Here is a 21,591-nt window from a genome sequence, read left to right as displayed (position 1 = left end):
ATATCACCTCCAAACACTCTTGATTGATGCTGAGAGGTGCTTGGTTCAAAGGCAAGGTGATGTGAGCAGATTAGTTAATGCTTCTTGGCCTGGCCCTTGAGAGCAGGGCTGGAATGACGGGGCAGACAATGGGTTCTGAAGGCTTTTCTTGTTAAGATATGAATCAATGAAGCTGTACGAGGAGCACGGATGATGTGATCGGAATAAGAATCACGGCTTGTCTTTGAACCAGAGCGAAGTCCCTGATGGTGTTTACTTCATGTCCTGGCACCAAATGTGAGATGATATGAATACATTAGCTTATTGGCTTTCCTGAGCAACCCCTGCCATGCTCAGACCAGCTTCAGGAAGGAAAAGAGCAGCAAAGAGAATCCGTTTGGAAATGTCAACTTGTTTGCCAATAACCCTGTCACTCTTGCTTACCACTGAAGGGTCTGGCTGTGACAGGGGCTGTGCTCCAGGGGGAAAGAGCTGGGCACTGGGGGTGACACTGGGGGCTCTTCAGGATCTGGGGAAATTTACCAGCTGGCTAATGCCTTGTTCATGAAGCCCTGTGGTGCTGGATCTGTCATCTGCTTCCTGAATATCTCTTGCTTCATCTCTCCCAGTTGCATCACAGGGTTTCAGTTTCTTCCAAATCCCAGTGTAGAACTGGGAGTTTTTGCAACATTCCCAGTCCAGGAACAGGTTAATCTGGGTTGGAAGTGTTCTCCAGGGCTGTCTTGGCAACGTCTCACCCTGCCCTGCCCTGTCCTGACAGATAGCCTTGGGCAGCACCAGCCCCTCTCCCAGGGCTCCTTTTCTCCTATTCCCCTGGATTTCCTAATCCTTGGGGGTTTTTAGGTTGTGTGGGTTGGTAGGGATTTTTGGGGAAGGAAACCAGCAAAACTGTCATAAAGTTTAAGGTCATGGGGAGGTTGTGCTGTCCCCATCACACCCAGTGCCTCCACCCTGCCTGCTGCTGCCAAGGGTCTCCAGCCCATTCTCCCTTCCCAAGCATCACCTCAGTGCTGCTGCTGCCCCGGTCCCCAGCATCCCACACCCTCCTGCTCCCACACATGGGGGTGTGAACTGAGGCTGGAGCGTCCACAGGGTCCCTCTGGGAGCTGGGGACTTGGGGCAGGGTCCCACTGGAAGGTTTGCTCTGGTGGCACCTCAGTCTACACAAAGCCACATTTGCTGGACTGCCCAGAGCAGAGGAGCCCTGTTCCCATGTCAGAAGGAGCATCTGGGCTGGTTTGGTTTAAGCACATTCCCCACAGCTCCAGCAGCACCTCCTGCAGTCTGGATTCCATCAGCAGAGGAATGTCTGCTCCAGGCTTTGCCTCTCACCACAGCCCAGGTGTCACAGAGCTGGGAGGGGACAGCAGCTCCCTCATTGTCACTTTTCTGGCACATCTCCTCCGAGCCAAGCTGAAGACATGGAGCTGGGGACATCCCAGTTTCTCAGTACTTCAGCTCTTTCTGAGTAAATTGGTGACCAAGCCTTCCAGCAATGGGGACAATCACTGTGTGATTCAATTGGGATCCCCCCCACCTTGGGATGAGATTCAGGCAGCAATCCAACCCCAGCTGGATCTGGGGGGTTCTGCTGCCTGCAGCCCCTTTTACCCTCCATCCTGACCCTGCAGAGATGCTCAGGACGCAGGCACTGCCAGCACAGAGCTGGAGCATCAGGACTGCACAGATCTCCTGGGATCAGAGAAGCTGGGGGAAGGAAACCTGCAATAAGCACAGAGCATTTGTGCAGGCTTTAGGCTAAATCCTTCCCTCCCTGGGTAGCAGCACTGCAAAGCTGTTTCCTGGAGTCTTGTTATTCCTTTTCAGGCTGGGACACTGCAGCTGGCGGCAGAGCTGGATTAGGAAAGGGGAGAGAGAGGCCTGGCCTGCTGAGGGCATTGCTGGGTGAGCTGGGCTGGCAAGCAGAGGCTTTGCTTCAGCAAAGGTCAGGGTGACAATCCATTATCTCCAGGTCAGTAGTCCAGAACGGCCTTGGGAGGAGAATGAAGGAGGAACTGGTGCCTTCAGCCTTATTCCACTCAGAATCCCAGGACTGCTCCTGTTCTAGCCAGGTTGGTGTCTTGAGGGTCTGAAGAAGGGATCCTCGCTGCAGCCCTGGAATCCCACCAGCACCTTGGGGCAGCTCCTGCAGCTCCTTCCCAAAGCACTCCCTGGTGGATCTCATGTGGTGCCTTCCTGAGACCACCCCAAGTAATGGAGTCTGTCAGAAGGGAGCTGACATGGCAAGGGACACAAGAAGTGGCCTGTTATTCTCCAGGAAACAAATGAAAAGGCTGTCCCCAAGCACCAGGAAGGGTGGACTTAGACCCAAAGGTCTGGATTTGAAGAGTCTGCCTTCGCCCCAGAGACAGTGGAGAAGTCAAAGGTGGGGATCTGCCATCATCCACATCCCCCACGCTGTGGAGCTGAAGTCTTGGGTTTTTTTGCCTTTACCTCCCACTCAAGGATTAGGAGCCAAGTACATTTCTCATTGCACCCAGCACATGAGAGGAGGAGAGGCAACGTGGGAGGGCACGGGAGGAGTGGGAGAAGCCATCGGCAGGTGGGTACAGACCCCTCAGGAACATGGCATGCCACAAGCAGAGGCTTGGAGGGCCTGGAAACCCATCCTCACCCTCTGCAGCTGGCATGGAGGATGGCTTGGACAAGCAATTGATCTCTTCCGGCTGTGCAGAAGCTCTGGGAGAAGCAGGCTCAGGCTCAGCAGGGACAGTGCACCACAGTGTCACCCCATCACGGGGACAGGACCACAGGAAGGAGATGGAAAGCAGGAGGGCTGTGAGGCTCAGCTGGTGAGGGGAGAGGGATCAGGGTGTTGAATCACCTGAGAGATTTGGATTGATTGATTTCTTCAGTATGGCTCATGCAGGCTGACCCCATCTCAGTGTCTGCACTGGCCATGGGGACAGAGCCCTCTGTCCCCCTCCCTGAGCCCCACAGGCCTGGACTGCCCTGTCTGAGCAGCAGGCACCGTGCTGAGCTCCCCCTGGGACCAGCAGGCAGCAATGGTGTCATGGCAGCATCCTTCTCCTTCTGGAACAAGTCGCCTCCTAACCCCAAGCCCTTGAGAGCAACAGTCATGGGAAACCATGGAAACGGGTGGCAGGCACGTGACAGCGTGTGCTGCACTCCTGCCCTTGATTTATGTCCCACCTCTGGGACCAGACGCAGAAATGCAGAGCTCTTGGGGTCCTTTGGGATTTCGAGGCAGTGGAGAATCACCACTGCTTCACTCCCCAGCTCCTTTTGTGGAGCAGGATGGCAGGGCTGGGCTCCTGCCAGGGCCAGACGTGATGAGCCCAGGGAAGGAGGCAGAAATCTGGAAAAAGCTGGGGGATTTCTCGCTTACTTTTCTAATGTTTTCTAATATTTCTAAATTGAGACTTCTGAGCCCAGACATTTTGACTCCTGGTGCCAGGGAGTGAGGAAAAGCACCTGCTGCAGCCAGGAACCATGTGCCAGGCTCTGAGCCTGGGGTGGACTAAGACACCAGGTACAGAAGCTTGAAGATTTCTTTTCTTTAAACACACAGCAAGTGATAACCAACACTTGACCCAGATTATCCCCCCAGTGTTCACATTGGTCAGTATTTGATTTTTCACCTTTTTGAAATGGGACTTTTTCCCCTTGCACTGAACTGCAATTTCACTCTGGATTTAAGCTGGGTCTCCCTGGGTTTAAGCCAAGTCTAAAGCACCTCTTCCCCTGCACCTCAAGGGAAGGTGATAAACTCAGCTCAGAGGGGTTTCTGTGCCCACCTGGGGACATTGTTTGAGCTGGGGCCCATGGCTGTTCATCCCAGTGGTTAATGGGCAGAAGGCAAATGCAAACTTGGTGAAAATCTGACGATTCAGCAGCTGCTGGTGGTGTTATTGAACAATTCCTGACCTCTGGCAGGGTTGGGTTGGCCACACTGCCCTGTTGTCACCCTGGTGGGTTCAGCAGCTCCCAGCTGAGCTTTGCACTTGAACCAAGGGGTTCAAGGCTGTGTGGAGCTCCCAGTCTGTCCCAGCACGTGTTTTCTGAGGAACCCACAGTGGGGGATCTGTGGGCAGCGTGTTCTCCACCAGCTCTGCAAGAGCAAATCTGCTGACACCACCAGTCTGGCGGCTGCTAATGGGGAGGTGGCCAAGGCTGCTTTGGAGGAGGAATACAGCAAGAAGCCTCGACAGCTCTGCAATAACAAAGCTCCAGCTCCTCAAGGGGCTCAGGCACCCCCCAGGCTGTCAGAGCGGCACCCGCAGCCCGTCCGTCCGTCTGTCTGCCCGTCTGCCCTGGCAGGGTGCGCAGGGCACACCCGCAGCTCTGCTTGTCTCTGTTTCCCCCCCCGGGGCACTCGTGGTTATTACAAGTCTCCGGACTGTGCTGTGGTTTAACATGCCGGATTGTCAGCGAGCTGGGAATGGCATTTGGGTAAAAAGCAGCCCCAAAAGCACACCCACGAAGGCGGCGGGAAGCCTGGAGTGGAGGTGTTCCCTGCCAAGGCGCTGCCAGGAGCGATGCAATCGACAATAATACCTTCATTTCACGAGTGCCTGAACTCTGGATCCCTTTCAGCTGGGTCGTGCCGCGAGAAGGGAGAGGAAATTCTCAGCACTAAAAAAGTCCCCATGGGATAGACCATGATCTCTTTTGGGGGGGCAGAGAGATTCTCGCAGTGGGGAACCCTCGTGCTCCCCTCTCCACCCGAATCTCTTCACAGCCCAAGAACTGGAGGTGAGGGGTCTGTCCTTCCAAACACCACCTCCTGCAAAGAGCAGAGCCGGGGCAGGAGCGGTTGGGCTAACTTTAACTCAGCACTCTGGATTCTGAATTTCCTCTGAGCTGTTTACAAAGGGCTGGAAAAAAAACTTCCAGCACTACCTCCCCCCGCCAGCCCCGTCCTGATGTTGCCCAGAACATCTCTCTCATCCCTCCCTTTCAGGGAGGAAAAAAAAAAAAAAAAAAAAAAAAAGGAAAGGAGGGAGGAGTGGGAGAGAGGAGGAGAGAGGGAGAAAGTGAGCTCACGTTCACACATTGGTGAAGAGGCTGGTCTTGCAATGCCTTTGAATATTTTACTTTTAGGCAGTTCTCATCAGTCAGCCACACACATCCGAGGCGAGCTGAAGCTAACTACAGCCATGGACAGCACTAGGAGATCTCAAATCTAATCGCACGCATCATTCCTCCGGGATATTTTTTAAATTCCATATCCACACACGCTGGCAGGCAGCTGCACTCACACACACACACTCACACACTCACACACACACACATCCACACGTCGTAGAGCCGCCGAGCAAACACCTTGTCTCCTCTCGCAGGATATACCCGCTCACACACATCTCTCTTTATCTCCTCCTGGCTTCCCGGAGGATCCTGCCGGCTGTTTTTCATGGAGAAAGTCCAGGGAGAAATGGAGATTGAGAGATGGGAAAGAAGTGAAGAAATTTCAGATGCAGAAAAAAAGGTTATTCAAGAGATATGGAGCAGAGTATATGCAAACTGCGAGGACGTTGGGGTCTCCATACTCATCAGGTATTTAAAAAACAAACCAAAAAAAAGGAAGCAGCAAATCCAACCGAATCTCTATATAGCTCAGAAAGAGGCAGAACAATATATAGAACTGAGTGGAGATGAATGACAGCGAGTGGGGAGCTGGCTGGGTGTATTTGCTGCCTGGGAGCAGGGAGGGATTCACAGCGCTCCTCGGATTCCCACACCTTTGAGCCGGGTGGCAGCGGCGGGGGGAGCGAGGGGAGCCTTGCCGGGGACTTTGGGGGAAGCTGCTTCCATGCTAAGGTCACCTTACCCTGCGGCCGGGGCCGGGGGGGCGGCGGAGGCGGGGGGAGCCCAGCCCCGGGCGCGGGCGGCTCGGGGCTCTGGGGTTTTGGCCACCCCAGGGAGGGCGTGCGGATGGCACGGGTCCGTAGCAGGCTGGCGGGTGAAATAATGCAAGTTGGGAGCCAAGATAAAACCCAAGCAGGTGTGTCTCCGAGGGCACCATCTGTCCCTCCGGCGGCAGCGTCGGCGGGAAGGAGAGCGCTGAAGTTGGCGGTGGAAGGGGCTGTGGGGATCACGGGTGGGAGAGGGGGCAGGGGGGGACAGCAGCCCCGGAGGGGGGTGTGGAGCATCTCCCGATGGCAATGGGGCACAGACAGCAGCTCGAAGCTCTGCACCTGCAGCCAGAGCAGGGGAGATGCTCTGGAGGTGGGGAGCAGAGGCAGGTGGGGGTCCTTGTGTTGTCTGGGAGTAAAACCATGTCCAGGTACACCGGGAAAGAGCCAAGTGGGAATCCCACGCTGGCACTGGGAGTTTGGGGTATCAGTGGGGTATGGCACCAGCAGGCTGTTTCCCTTGTTGAAGAGGGCAAGGAGAGGGGCAGGTGAGATGCCTGCAATGGCCAAATGGCAAACAGCAAAGATCCTGTCCAGAGCCACACCATTCATCCCCGGGGTCAGGAATGCTGGCATGTCCCTGGCCAGAGCCCACCTGGACCAAACACCAGGCACCCCAGGTATGGGTTGTGTCTTCCCCCTTTTCTCCTGCACCAGGGCACTGTGGGTGTGCAGGGAACCCCTTGGAAGGATGTGCTGTTCACTAATAATCATCTGAAAGTTTTCCAGTTGACTGAGCTAAAGCCCTGAGCCCACGGGGTCTGTAGGGAGCAGAGGCTCCCTGGACATCACAATGAGCAGAGCCAGTTCCCCTCCAGGCTCGCTGCCAGCACTGCAATGGGATTTTCTTACCAAAACCCCTCTGCAGATTCCAAAATGACATTGGAGACCCCTCTCCACCTCCTTCACAAACATTTCCTTCTCTCAGAACCAGCTGATGGCTGAGCCCATTCTCCCATGGCCCCCACTCTGTGGAGGCAGTCGGGGCAGTCAGGAGGTGACAGCTCCATGGCTGGGGACACCAAACCTACCTAGGCTGGGTGTGAAGCAGAGATGGCAGAGATCTGGGGGTTATAAGATTCCCCTCAGCCTCATCCCAGGAGGTTGAGCTGATGGCTTGGCCACCAGCCAGGCATGGCCAGCCCCTTGCCCAGCAGCTGGGTCATGCCCCATCTGCCAGCCCTTCCAGGTGCCCACTGCCCACAGACAGAGGGAGGGTGGCTCCCTGCCCACAGCTGGCACCAAAGGACTCGTGGCAATGCCATGGGGGATTCACCCAGGGCAACTCATTGCTTTTGGAGTCCCCAAGTGCTTGGAGCAGGGTTGGGCATGAGGAGAATCGAGGTGTGGCAGTGAGGGCTGGGTGGCCGAGCTCTGGTCCCAAGTCAAACTTTCCCAGCAGAAGAAGTTTTTGGTGCAGTTTTGGGTTGTACACAGGCAGAGTTGTGCACTGTGGTGAAGGTTTTCTCCTGCTGTGACAGCAGGGCAGGACAGAACTGCCTGCTGGGGTGAACCCTGGCTCTTTGGGAGCCTTTACAGCCTCAGTCACGGCACGTGCCCTGGCACATCCCAGCTAAACCCACCACCTGCTCCCTCAGCCAGAGCTTTCCTGGGGTGCTTAAAGTGAGGTCTGGCCTTGTGCATATCCCTGGGGAGACTGATGCCATTTGGGAGAGGTACCATCCCCTCCAGCAGCACCGGCTGGAGCAGCAGATCCGCCCGCACCCGCATGGCACAGCCCGTTTGTGTCCCCACGGCCACAATCCCTGTCCCCAGAGAGGTCTTTGCGCCGCCGCTCTGAGCCCCGCTGTGAGCTCGGAGCTGCACCTGAACTCCCAGGGGAAGCACGTGGCGCCCGAAAGCGGGGCAGCCCTGGCTGGGCTGGGGAAGCGGGGCAGCCCCGGCCGGGCATGGGGAAGCGGGGCAGCCCTGACAGAGGCTGGGGAAGCGGGGCAGCCCTGGCCGGGGCTGGGAGCACCGCGCTGCCTTTCCCCAGCTGCGCTCGCAGCTGGCAGAGCCGCGGGAGAAGTGGGTCACGCGTGGGGGCCGCCGGGAGCCCGGGCCGGCGGCAGCCGCTTCCCAAGACGTGATTCAGCAGCTCCAGAGCTCGGGGCTGGGGAGGGGGCAGCGGGCGGCCGCTGGTGGGGTCGGTGCCAGGTGATCTGCCCAGCACATTTTGGGTGGGCACTCACACAACGTGCCGGGGGCTGGGAGCTGCCCCAGTCAGCCTCTGCTTCACCAGGGCCTGTCTGGTGCTGCTGCTCACCTTGCTAGGGAAACTGAGGCAGAAAGGGGTTTGCACAGGTGTGGGCAGGGAGAAGGAAGGGGGTGCATGGCTGTGGATCCCTCTCTGGTGCAACCCCCATGGGCAGAGTGGTGAGAGCAGGCAAATCTGTCAGCACTTCTGTGGCTGGGGTTGTGACCAGGGACTTGGCCGTGGGTCTGTCCCAGGTGGCTGAGGGTCTGTCCCTCCTTACCTGCTCCATCCTCTCTCCATCCCTTCAGAGCTGCTGAGGGCAGGGAATTACATTTTCCCATGTGGGAAGGGCTGAAGGGTTGCAGCACTTCTGAAATTATCCTGGGGCCTGATCCTCTGCTCTGAGGCTGGAGGCAGGGAGGCAGTGCCCACCAAGAGGCAGTGATGGGGGGATCTGCAGTGCTGCCATCCTGCAGGAACCCAGCCCAGCATCCCACCCCTCCACCCCCAGCCTTTCCATGCATTGCAGGTGGGGAAACTGAGGCACAGAGCTGGGCATCATGTTCCCATCCCTCATGGCTGCTGCTGATGCTTCAACCCATAGCAAAGCCCTGGGGTCCTGCCCTAGCACGATGAGTCCCTGGTCTCACAGAGCTCTGGGACCCCGGGGGACACAAACAAGAATAATGGGGGCTGTGGCTGAGCAGCCACCGGATCCTGGGAATCTGCGCTCTGTGGTTGGAACGATGTCGCTAATTGCCAATTTCCTCGGTGGGGAGCCTCGCCCCGGAGGAAGCGGAGTCTCCTCGCCACGCTCATCTTCCTCCTCGGGAGCTCTGGGGCCTCTGCAGGCTCCATCTCACAGCTGCCTTAACCCTTGCTGGAGCTGGAGCAGGAGCTGGAGCTGGAGCTGCTCACCTGGGGCTGTGCCTCCCCTCCTGGCTCAGAGGTTCCCAAGGGGGATGGCAGGGAGCCCGGGGCTGAAGCTCTGCCAGGCTTGTTGCTGTGCCTCAGTTTCCCCATCTGTCATTCAGGAATGAGTCCTTTTTGACCCATCCCTCAGCACACAGCTCCCAGCCAGAGAGCAGGGCAGCCTTCAAAGCCTGCTGTGCAATCCAGGAGCCCTCCAGCCCGTGGCTGTCCCTCCCCAGGGTCCCCCTTTTCTCCTTCCAATAGTTTATTTGCAGTACTGTGACACAGGGCTGGGGCATGCAAACACCCAGGGGTGGCTCAGCCCCCACAGCACCCCGGGGTGAGCACCAGAGGGGGTTTGGGACCCTCTGTGCTTTGCAGACCCCAGCCAGGCCCAGCACCCCAGGGCTGAAAGCTCAGCCTGTCCCGGCCAGCGCACGCTCCCACACCCACACACACGTACCACAGGCACAGATGTGAGACCACAGAGCTTTATGGATTCCAGAGGGGATAAAACCCAGGGATGGTTTCTATCAGATCCCAGGAGAATCTGGACCAAATGGTAATGCCATGCCAAGTGCAGGCAACACGACCTTGCTCAGCCACCGCAGGCTGTGCCACCTCCCCAGGGCTTCTCCATCACTGTTCCCTCCGTCTGCACTTCAGAGCCATCAGCTTTCCAAATTTCCTCCTTCTCCATTGCTCCTGATGTGCTCTTTCCCCCTCAAGACTTGTAGGAGGGAAAGCAAAAGGTTTGCCAACGCAGGATCAGGCCCCTGGATTTTGGTTGCTGCTTAGTCTGAGCAAACACACCTGGATTCAGACACTTTGCAAAGAGCTTTAAAATATGAAAGCACTCCTTGGATGCCAGACATTATTGTGAGTTCTAGGTTAAAATAGCAAAAAATCTGACTAATGAGTCTGGCAATGCAGAAAAACCTTTTTTTTTTTCCCAGCTGAATCAAAAAAGTATGGGTTGAATCTACCCAAAACTGGCATTTAAAGAAGCGATTTTGCAGCTACCCCCAAAGCCAACGTGTTTTGTGGAGGCGTCCATAGGGAAAGGCTCCGTTCCTGGCTGATGAAGGACACATTTCAGGGCAAAGTGGCTCAGAGAGATGCAACATCTCTCTTTGAAAAGGGCCCAGTGAAGACCAGCAGCAGTGTCCTTGTCCCACGCCCATGAATGGCTGTGGTCAAGCTGGGGAGATGTTTTTGTGGAGACAAGGAGAGCCAGAGAGCAGCAGGGCTCTGCTCTGCTGCCACAGGCACGCATAAGGGACATTTCCCAACCTAACAACCACTCCATGAGCTGAGGGGGCGAGTGAGGGTTTAACGAGCTCAGTCTCAGAGCAGCCCCTTCTCTGGTCTGTGATCACAGCTCCCAGGACCTTCTGCCTTCTCCATGGCCAAGGCAGCTGTGTGGGGATCCCTGTGGCATACAGCTCTTGGCATATCCAGAGAAGAGCCTTCCCCACGTCCCCTGCCCCCGTGCTGCCCTTGCATCACCCGCAAGCCACGTGGGGGTAAAAAATCCCACTCAGCACCCCGAGATCCGCAAGGATATCCAGGACCAGGCAAGCACAGAGGGCCAGCAGTTAGCCCGGGCAGTTTCCCTGGCTGTGGCCAAGGATGGGTCGGTCCCAGCGGTGACAATTCCCCTCCAGAGCAGGCGGGGATGCTGCCAGCCGGGGCCACGCCCGGGGCGGCTCGGCGGAGCTTCGGGGCTCATTCGGGGCAGGGAAATGTCAGGACAGCCCCGGGCAGGCTGGCAGGCGCTCAGGGTGCCCGGGGAACGCTGAGTGCCGGCTGGCTGGTGATCCTGCCCGAGCTGAGCCGGCTGGAAATCCCCGAGGGAGTGTTGGATGGGAGAGGTGGTGGCGGGCACCAGGCACACGCAGGTTCACAGTTCGAGTGGAACACGGACCACGTGTTTGTCTTACCCACCTCTCTACCCAGCCAGGGGTCTTCTTCCAGCTCCAAGGGAGGGAGATCTCCAGAGACACGTGGGAAAGCCACTTTGGTGCTGTTAATTCACTTCTCCTGTGAAAGCTGTCCTTACCCCTGCCCTAAGGGTTCATCTGTGCTTGGGCTGAATCCACTTTTGTGCAAGAGCACAACAGCAATGAGGACTTGGAGGTGTGAGCAGGAGTGAGGAAGGGAGCAGGACCTGCCCCTGGGGGTTTCTAGCTCGTGTCCAAATGTATTTGGTGGAATCTTTGCTGAAGAATCTGCTCCCAGCCCCACTGGGATGTCCTGGTCCCTCTGCCTTGGGCACTGGGGCATTACAGACTCTGAGCATTGTGCTGGATTCTGCTCCCAAGGCTTTGCAGTGGGATGTGGGCTTCACCTGGAGGAAGGCCAGCTACACATTTCTCTCAGCTGGAGAAGAAGTTGCATTTAGCATTAGTGTGTGGATGGGGGGCTTGGCCCTTTTCCCTCCAGCCCTCCCATGACAGAGCTGGAGATGTTTCTCATCACCATCTCCACCTGTCCAGGAGCTTTCAGAGAGAGGACACAGGGGCAGGCAGGCACCATCCTCTTCCTACTCATTGGATTTGCCTTTTTCTGTCTCGCTGAGCTGTGGCATCGACACGGCTGAGCCCATCCCCACCCTGGGCTGGGTTAACACCCAGGCAGCACCCAGCAGCCTTTCCCCAGCCTGAAAAGGAGATGATGGGCTACAGGTGGCTGGGAGGAGCAGGGGGAACATGCAGGCAAAGCAGCGAGCCAGCCCTCAGCATAATAAATAGCAGCAGCACACAGCACCTGCCTACCCATTATCAGCTGCTTTGTAGGCACCCCAGAGAGGAGTTGGGAGGAGAGGTTTGAAAGGGACACAGAGGCTCCAGGCTGCCTTAGAGTTTCTCCCACGTAGAGGGACGAGGCGAGAGAAAACATGAAAGCATTGGTAGGTTGAGTCACCAACCCTGGAGGGATTGAAGAGATGTGTAGATGTGGCACTTGGGGATGTGTTTTACTGGTGGGCTTGGCAGTGCTGGGTTAAGAGTCAGACTTGGTGATCCTGAAGGCCTCTTCCAACATAAATGACTCTGTGGAAATCTAGAAAACAAACAGTCTGCAAGTGCTGGCTGGGGGTTCAGCTGAAGCCTCCCAGCAGATCTGAGGCGAGCATTTTCACCCCACAGTTTGCAAACAGGAGAAGTGAAGCAGCAAGGGTTTAGGTGCCTGGGGGGGACCAGGCAGCATCCAGGTGTCCTCTTTCCAGCTGGGGAGGCAAGGAGGTGGCTGGGCTTGGAGGTTTCCTCCATGCAGGATTTGGTCTGTGTGCTCTGGGGAGAGGGAGGAAGGTGGGGGAGATGGAGGAGATGCCACTCCTCCCTAACAGAAAACAGGTTTCCAGTAACTGCAGTGGGTTTGCACCTTAATTATTTCCTTTGGCTCTGCTACTGCGAATGGTTGTGTCCTTAAAGTTGTTACAAGGGCAAAAGAGAGAGGAAAAGCAATGCTGACATCCTGTCCTCTGGGTCCAGATGTAGCTGGCAGAGTACAAATTAGCGGGTGGAGAATGGAACCGCTTAAAAAGAAATTTAATGAGATCGGTATGCAGGCATCTGGTTCCTATCAATCATCATTTTGTGTGATATGCAATGGTAAATATCATCTTTTAATGACTCTGATGGAGAAAAAAAAAGCCCAAACCACAGACACGCACACATAATGATCCAAAAAACTTCCAGAGCCCGAGAGGTTTGAACTCTCCAAATTTTCTGTAGATGGAAAAACCCCAACAGACACCTCTTCTAACTCCCTATTGTTGGATTATTTTATTTATTTTTTTTTCCTCCTTTCCTCTGTTATATTTAACCTTTGTGTTAAATTAATCTTCTCTGTTTATTAACAACTACTCACTGAGTGAGCCTCCTTCCCTCTTCTTTGTGGTTTGACAGCTCAAATATTTGCTCCAGGCTGAAGTTCTTGCTGCAGGCGCCTGCTGCTCTCCAAGGAGAGGTGGCTGCAGGTCTCTGGCCATCCATGGGTTTGCTCCTGAAGATGTTTTGGGCTCCTCTGTTTCAGTTCTCCACCAAAGAAATCCAGCAGAGACAGGACTGCACACATGAACTCAGGGTTTGCTGGTTTTACATCCCCTGGGAAATCTGCTGGGCTCAGCTCCTGTAGGGGCATCAGCCTGAGGGTCTGCAAGGCAGGAAAGGTTGGAAACCAAGTGTTTGGGTCCTTCATTGGTCTGCTCTCATGCAGGTTGGGGTATTTTGGGCGTTTAACCAGTCTCTGCTCCTGGCATGTCTGGCCAAACTGGGGAGAGGTGGAGGTGATGGTGCCAGGGTCTCTTTTTGGCCCTTCTCTTGCTGGGGACACGTTGTAAATCCTCATGATGCAGAGGTCAGTCCCCCCTTGCTATTCCCATTGTGGTTCAGACCAGGAATTTTTCTCAGCTCATTTCCCATGCCTTGAGGACGTGCTGCCCTTCAGCTGAGATCAAACACAGCTTTTCAGGGAGCTTCCCATGGTTTGGGGTTCAGAGGCTGAGCCATGCAGGGAGCAGCTGGCAGCCTCCATCCCCTGGCTGGGGCAGCAGGTCCCACTTCCAGTGACATCCCTGACTCCCTGTGCCTGGGGGGGGCCTGTGAAGGGGAAAGAGCCACGAGCAGGGATGGTAAAACCCACAGCTCTGACCCCAGCAGGATGATCCCTGCTGGAGCTGGAGGGCTTTGCTGGGTGACTGGAGCTGCAACAGCTTGAAGAGAGGTGGGGAGGGATGGGATGGAGGCAGAGGGAGGCTGAGTCCAGCTGGAAAAAATTCTTCCATTAAACCAGAGTGGAGCATTTGCCCTTCTGTGGGGAAATGCCCAGGGCAGAAGTCTTAGATGCTGGGAATGATGTTATCTGTGAAGCCCTGGCCAGCTCCATCTCCCAGCACCTCTCTGACAGCTCTGGGCTGAAGGACTGAGCATCTCTGTGGCAGCAGGAGCTGGAGACAGCCAGGCCTGGGAGTGATTTCTCCCGACAGGGACCAGATGTGTCAGGAGGAGCTGTGCTGGGGGAAGGAGGCTGCACAACAACAAGAGGAGTTTTGTCATGGGTCCCCTCTGGGTTTTAAAAGCAACACCTCATCTCCCCCTTCCACCTTCCTTCCACCCCCACCCTTTCTGCCACACATTCTTCACACCTCCAAAACCTATTTTGGGCCATCTGATGAATCCCAGCTGCCTGGGGAAGCAGCAGAAGCCGTGGTGCACTCCAGGCACAGCTTCAGCCGCTTCCTTGGCAATGCCCCCAAGCTTTCACAAGCCAAGGGAGCGGGGGAAGGAAGGGAGGGAGGGGGGAAAAGGAGGATAACAAACTGGTAAAGGAGCCTGCTACTCAATATTGTGATTATTCACTGAGTGGTGAGTGGGGAAGAGGATCCCACCTGGTTCTGGAGGGATGGTTGGAGAGAGAGGTGGGATGGGTTCAGGTTCCTTTGGGAAGGGGGGTTAGGGAGGGGAGCAGGCAGTCTGTCTGGAGCCAGGAAGGATGAGGGACAGCCTGGGAGCACTCTGCTGCCTCCTGAGCATCCTTCACCAGCCCAGGAGCCAGGGAGGGAGCTGGGTGCCAGAGGGGAGCCAGCACTGATGTGGTTCTCTCCTGCATAAACCCAGTGGCAGAGGGTGGTTGATGGGGCTCAGGTGTCAGCCCCAGCTGCAGTCCTGGCCTGGGTGGTGTTGGCATTGGTAGCTCCAGCCCTGGTCCCTGTTACCTTCAGCTCCCTGTCCTCTCCAGCCTCCCTGGGGAGCTGAGCATATCAGCTGCAACCACAACTTCATTTCTTTCAGCTGCAGTTAATCCTGCAGAAAAGAGGGTCCCCAGGCCCCTCCACAGAGGGGCTGGTGAGTTTTTGGAGTATCCTTGTGCTGGAAAAAATGCCCCAAAGGAGCAGTGATATCAGCTCAGGCCTTAGGTCCTGCTGGAGACTCTGGTGGGGCTGATCCATGAAAGGTGGGGCAGCTTGGACGAGGGGAGACTGTTCTGGGTGGCAATGCAGAAATAAAGCCCAAGGGAGCAAGGAAGAGGGGCAGGGAGAGGCTGGATGGGATGAAGAGAGGTTTTCATGCTCATCTCCAGCTCTCTGAGGCAGGATATGGTGTTTTGATATATGTGGGCACATATCCAGCATCTGGCACGCCTGGGTGGCATCTCTGGGCATCAAGAACTCAGTCTTGCTTCTGCTTTGAGAATGAATATCCAGCTGTGATGACCTTGTAGCAGATGGGGTTTGGGAAAAAGGCATCAACCCGCTGGTTTCCAGACAGCTGAATGCTGCAGCTCCTGGGGAATTTGATAGGAAAATCAGCCCTGGCTGTGTGAGACACGGGGGGTGGATGCTTTGCTTTACCCCCTCAGCCTGCTCTCCTCCCTCCTGATGGCATTTCATATCTGCTCTTTCTGGAAGGTTTTTTGTGAACTTCCCCTCGGCCAAGCAGTACTTCAGCCAGTTCAAGCACATGGAGGACCCTCTGGAGATGGAGAGGAGCCTGCAGCTGCGCAAGCACGCCCGGAGGGTCATGGGGGCCATCAACACTGTGGTGGAGAACCTCAACGACTCTGAAAAGGTCTCCTCTGTCCTGGCCCTGGTGGGGAAGGCCCATGCCCTCAAGCACAAAGTGGAGCCCATCTACTTTAAGGTAAAGGATAGGAGCAAAATAACCTTTGTGGCTGCAGGGAGAGCAGGAGCTGTGTGGGCTGGTGCTGCCTGGCCTTGGCTGGGTGTGGGGGCTGCTCCCCACACAGCTGGAGTGTCCCACGGTGGCACTGTCCTGTGGGGACCCCCATGGCCACTCACAGCCAGTGCCAGAGCACCCAGTGCCTCCCCCTGCCCAGGGAAACCCACCTGGCTGTGCCCATGCTTGTGGCTGTGTCCCTCTTCTGCAAATTCAGCACGATGGCAGGGACTCCATTCGTTGGCTAATTAGCCCCCCCTCCAGCTCTGTTTGGTTTCTTTTTGATGGGAATAATAACACCAAGACCACAGGTTTTATCCCCAAGTCAAGAGTTGGGCTCGATGATGCTTGTGGGTCCCTTCCAACCTGGAATATTCTGTGATTCTGTAAATAATTTGAGGTGCCCAGACTGGGGAGATGCCTCAGCCCACAAGCAGCTCCCTCCTCTGCTCCCAGGGGTGTCAACAGACCTCCAGGACATCTGTGTCCTACAGGCAGCAGCAGGATTCAAGTGTTTTCATAGGAAAAAGCTAAATTTGCCATGAGCAGCATCTCCCTGGTGTGTTATTAACCCCTTCCTTGCTGTCTGCCTCCCCTCAGAAGCTGACTGGCGTCATGCTGGAGGTGATTGCTGAGGAATACCCCAACGACTTCACCCCAGAGGCGCACGGAGCCTGGGCCAAGATGAAGACCCTCATCTGCACCCACGTGACAGCAGCCTACAAGGAGGTGGGCTGGGCTCAGTACCCCACTGCCACCCTGTGAGCGCCCAGGGGGCCACCAGAGGGGCAGGGAGGGCTTTGCTCACCCCAGGACTTCGCTCTGGTCTCTTCTCAAGGTCTTTGCTTGGTTTGGGGAGCCCGCTAGGGCCAGTTCTGTCAGCTGCCAAGTCACAATTTGATCTCCACGGGGTTTAAATACAAACTAAATAAGCCAAAAGAACCACAGAACCACGAAGGGTGTGGGGGGGTCGGGGTGAAGCAGTTGCAGGGGACGCTGGAAGGGGATGCAGAGGGCGAGGGGAGAGCTTTGGTTGTTGGCTCCATCTTCCTGTCCTGGCCTGTCCATCACCACCTCCCAAACCCTGCGCCTCACTTGCACCATCTCAAAGTCCCTTGCACAAGTGCTGCTGCCCCGTTCCCTGATGAACAACACAACCCTCATTTTCCATGTGAAGCCCCTGGCTGAACCTGGCTGCTGGGGGCTCGCCTGGAGCCCTCTGACTGCACCAAGAGCGCTTTGCTTTGCACTTTGCGTGTCACCTGGCGGGGCTGGCGGCCAGAGCCGCTCCGGGTGCCCATCACCCCGTGCTCCAGGGGGGCAGCAGAGCTCACCTCTCCTGTCACCCACAGTCCCTGTCCTTGGCTGGCTGCTGCAGACCCTCCTGGGGTGGGAGAGAAGCTCCCCCACAGCACCAGAGAGCGGAAGGAGGGGGATGCCCTTGGGGGGATCTCTCATGGCTCAGAGCATGGTGTGTGGGTGGGATCCCTGTGCCAGAGGTGGGGAGCTGGTGAGTCCACCCACTGCCCTCCAGCTCCCTGAGGAGGGGCTTGGATGGAACATGGGAGCTGCTGTGTGTGAGTCTGCCTGCCCAGCTCTGCCCTCTCAGTGACAAGGGGGGTCAGGCTGTGACTAGGAGGAGGAAAGATGCCACAGACATATCAGGAGGGATTTCTGGTTATGAGGAAAGGTCCCTTCTCTGTTAACATTAATAAATACCTTGTACAGAGCATATTCCTGCCCTGGTGGTGAGACTGGGCTCCTCCAAATAAAGTGCCTGGTAGAAATCAGCCCATGCAGGAGCTGTGTCCCTCCTGGGACAGCAGTGCTCCTGCCTGTGCCTGACAAAGGCTTCTCCCACACCCCCCAAACGTGGCAGCAGGGCTTGGAACATTCATCCCTCCTCCAACACCAACTCCTCCTGAACCTCCGGGTCAGTCTGCCTGGTTTGTGCCTCAGTTCCCCCTGCAGATATGAAAAAGGGAGGAGGAGCAGCTCCATTGCCTCCTGCCCACGTGTGGTTGGATTCATAACATTTCTGGGAACTGAATGGCAAAGGATTGAGGATGAAATGTCAGATGTGCTGGGAAGCTTTGGAATCCTTGCCACCCAATATTTCCCTAAAGGCCTCTGCTATTTTTAGAGCCCAAGCATTAAGGGCAATGTTATCTGTTGAAGTGGGAAGAGGGTTCCCTTCTGAGATTTCCTCTGGCCTGGCTCCACTGCTGCCCTGGAGAGCTGGCAGCTTCCTGAGAGAGACCAGCTCCTCTCCTGGATGCCAGCTGGACAGGCAACAAGCCCACAGTTCCAGCTGGGATCCCCACAGCCACCCTGGGGACATCCCTCCACTGTGGGGGCAGTGGTGACTCCCCCAGCCTGGCCTCCCTCCTCCAGAGCAGACAGACACACAGACACTCCTGCTTTGCTCACCTGTGCTTTTCCCCATCCCCAGGAACAGAACAGGTTTATTGTGTCTCAAAACAGCCCCAGCACCCCAGCAGTGTCCCTGCAGCCACTCTGGCCTGGCAGTCCTTTCCTCCCTACATCCCACAGCGCCACTGATGGAGAGGAGCAAGGGGGCCTGGGGCAGTGGCACCTCCTGGGCAGCCACAGAGAGCTGGGTGGCAAGCACAGCTGGGCACAGCTGTCCTTGGCATGGCAGCCTGCAGGATCCAGGGGGTGCCAAAGGAAGGGACAGGCACAGGGTGACAAGGGATGCTGCTCTGCTGATGGGGTGGGCATCCCCAGAATTCAGCCCACCAGCCTGCCCTGGTGAAGGTGCCAATGGCTGCTGCCTCCAGCTCCCACAGGGGTGTCACAGTGGCTGCTCATCCCTCGGGGGTCAGTGGAGGCATCCCTCAAACAGCTGCTGCTGCCTGGGGTGGGGATGGATGGGAAAAGCCTGCTCAGCCATTGACTTCCCTCCAGTGCAGGACTGGAGAGGGATCACTTGGATCAAGACTGTTAGATGATGTCTGTGTGTGTGCACACCACGGGACTCACGAGCTTTGCTGACTCCTGCCAAGGCCTTGGGGCCAGCAGGACACATTTCTGAGCAGTTCATGCACTCCCTGTGCTCTGCAGATGCTGGGCCAGGGGTGTTTCCGTACAGGGATGTTTCATCTTTGGACAAAATTTGCACATTGACCTTTGAGGTTAATAATCTCCAGGTGGGAATTTTATTTTTGCAGTGCAAACCCTTCCCCTCCTTTCCCACAACCAAAACTGGGCTCCCAGTCTGCAGAGAAGCCACTTTGGAATGTCTGGAAATTCTCCATGTTCATACCCAACCTACCCTTGTGCCTTGGCTTTTGGGGAGCAGCAGCAGGGAGGTCCCCCCACCTCCCCCTTAAACAGTGCTTTGGTTTCTCCTTTCTTTTTTTACATCCCCAGAAAAAGCTGACCCACGGCCTCCCGCGCCCACGTGTGCGTGTGCTGGGCTTGGGGTTTTTTCCAGGCACTTTTTCCTAAAGCAGATCCAGATGTGTGCAGCTGCTGTCCCTCGAGGAGCACCCCCCATCAGCCAAATTGCAGCCCACTCCAATAGATGCAAACAAAACCACGTTTATTTTTATCAGCTTGCTAGGAAGTGACACGAAGCAGGAGGGCGGCGGGGCAAGGCTGGGGAGGGGAGGAGATGGAGATGAAACGAACGCCCCCTCCCTGCCGCCCGCAGCGGAGGAGGCCCTGCCGAAATCCAGGCACATCCTCGTCTGGGGAGAGGTGGAGATCAACAGAGTAAGGAAAAAGCACCATTCCAGAGTGACAGGGCTGATAAATGCCGTGGGGAAGAGCAGGGAGGGGGGCCGTGTCCTGGCTCTGTGCGTGGCTCTCTGGCACACACGCATCCGTGCACAGCCATTCCTGTCACTGCCCCCACTGCTCCCCCAGTCCCACCACAGCTGACTGGGGGCCCCTTCGTCCCCCTTTTGTTCAGGTCTTGCTCTCTGGGGCTTGACCTTTCACTTCCTGGCATGCTTAGGCTGAGCTAAGGGCACGCTTAGGCTGAGCTTTGCTCTCCTTGCAGGTGGCAGGTAGGGGCCAGCTGGCAATGAGAAGCTGAGGCTCAGGGCATCGCTGCCAGCACATGTTGGGGGCCAGCTGGTCTCTCCCCTGCCCGTGGAGGACCCTGTGCCCCCCAGACCCAGCCAGCCAGCACCTTGGCATTATCACCAGGGCTGGGCTTGGAGCTGTGATCTGGGTGGGAAAGCATTTGTGCCCCCTGCCAGAGGTGGGGAAGTGCTGAGTGAGGGGGAATTTGGTGTCCCTGGGGCAGGGTTCCCCTTGAGCACCGTGTCCTGGCTCTCTTTGGCAGCTCCTGCTGACATCAGCCAGCTCTTGTCCCCTCCCCTGCAGCTCCGTGTTTGGTCAGAGGGAGCTGAGCACCGGGGCAGGGCGAGGCGCTGGGCTGGGGCACAGATCCCACCCAACATTCATGGCAGGTTTAGCTCTGCAGACACCCAGCTAGAGAGACCCCCTCCAGCACCACCAGAACTCTTATGGGCCTGGTGCCACCAACCTCATCTTCTCTTGGGGGGTGACAAATCCCCAGGGCAGCGAGCCAGGAGCTCTCCCAGGGGCGTCCTCACATCTCTGCCACTCTGTCCCAGCAAAGAGGGCACAGGGGCTCCCCAGTGTCTGAGGGGATGCTCAGAGACTTCAGGGGGGAGCAGATTTCACCTGGCTGGACTCTGGTGCCAGAACTCAGCCTTCCCTGCCCCTGGCCGTAGGGAAGCTGCCCTGGTGTGGGGATGTGGGGGCCAGCACCACCAATGCCAGGCAGAGGGAAAGGAAGGGCCAAAACCACCCGCCTGGTCTGACCTCTGTGCCAGGCTGCCAATTATTTTCCATAGCTGAAGTTGTCTCTAACTGTTGGTGTGTCTGCCCCAGCCCCAGCGTGCCCCACAGCCATGAGTGTGGTCTGATGTAACTCCGTGTCTCTCCCGTTCCTGCTGCAGATCCTGTTCATGTTCGTGTTCCTCGGCGCTTCCGTGCTGGTTTTATACCTGCCTTCCGTGTTTATGGGTGTAACTTGGTTTTTCTTTTTGTAGGTTTTTAGTATGTTTGTAACCGGACAAAATGGTGTTATTAAACTGAAACTTGTATCTTCAGTGGATAAATCAATCAAACCCCTCCAGCTCTGCTTGGTTTCTTTCTGATGGGGAGGTGAGGGGCGTCAGGGGCTGCCCCGTGGGTCTGAGGGTTCCTGCTCACCCTGAGGGAGTTTTTTGGCAGGAAAGCAGCAGCAAAGGGAGTGGATGTGCCCAGCAAGGGTGGTAGAGGTGGCTGGAGGCATCTTAGCAGCACACTCCGCTGGGGAGGGAAGGGTTTGCCCCTCCTCCAGGCTCTTCACTTCCAGGTACACACCAGCAGGGTCTCTCCCTGGATCAGGAGCTGTTCCTGCACCTTTGGCAGCCCAGCCAGTCCAAAATGCTCAGTGATGGCCCCAATATGCAGCAGCCACGACCACCGAGGACCGTGAGATTGTTCCCAGCCTGTAAAAACAACAAACAGCTCCCTGAGCAGCAGCAGCAGCCCAGTTTTCTGTGCCTCAGTCCCTGGGGCTCCCCCTGCCCCTCTCGCTGAGGCTGGGTCACGTTGCAGGGGATGGGTCCCAGAAGGGTTGGGTCACTTTGTGGTTCGCCCCCGTGGGTCTTTCCAGCTCCCTCGTTTGCAAAACAGGCCCTCTCAAGTTCAGCTGACACTGGCCAACCTTTCCAAAGTTGTTGGCAGAGGATGGACAGACAGACAGACAGACAGACTCGTGCTATGGTCCCATAATCTCCATTGCCATGGGATTCAAGGCTTGGGAAACAAATTCCAGCAATCCTGTTTGTTGTGCTCCTCTTTATCCCGAATCCAGAACAATCTTCCAGGGGTGGGAAAACTCATCCCACTAGGGTGG

General features: G+C 56.5%; 1 protein-coding gene across 1 annotated transcript; it reads left to right on the top strand.

Moving 5' to 3' along the window:
- Positions 1-4,750: 4,750 nt before the first annotated feature.
- Positions 4,751-20,813, top strand: CYGB (cytoglobin). Its single transcript, XM_084218220.1, has 3 exons — positions 4,751-5,538; positions 15,419-15,650; positions 16,287-20,813. The coding sequence occupies exons 1-3, from the start codon at positions 5,396-5,398 to the stop codon at positions 16,449-16,451; spliced, it is 540 nt and encodes a 179-aa protein (XP_084074346.1). The 5' UTR covers positions 4,751-5,395; the 3' UTR covers positions 16,452-20,813.
- The last annotated feature ends 778 nt before the right edge of the window (positions 20,814-21,591 follow it).

Source organism: Fringilla coelebs, assembly GCF_963513975.1.
Source record: "Fringilla coelebs genome assembly, chromosome: 19".
Classification (NCBI taxonomy): Eukaryota; Metazoa; Chordata; class Aves; order Passeriformes; family Fringillidae; genus Fringilla; species Fringilla coelebs.
Note: the sequence above shows the minus strand (reverse complement) of the source record. Positions and strands in the feature narration are given on the sequence as shown.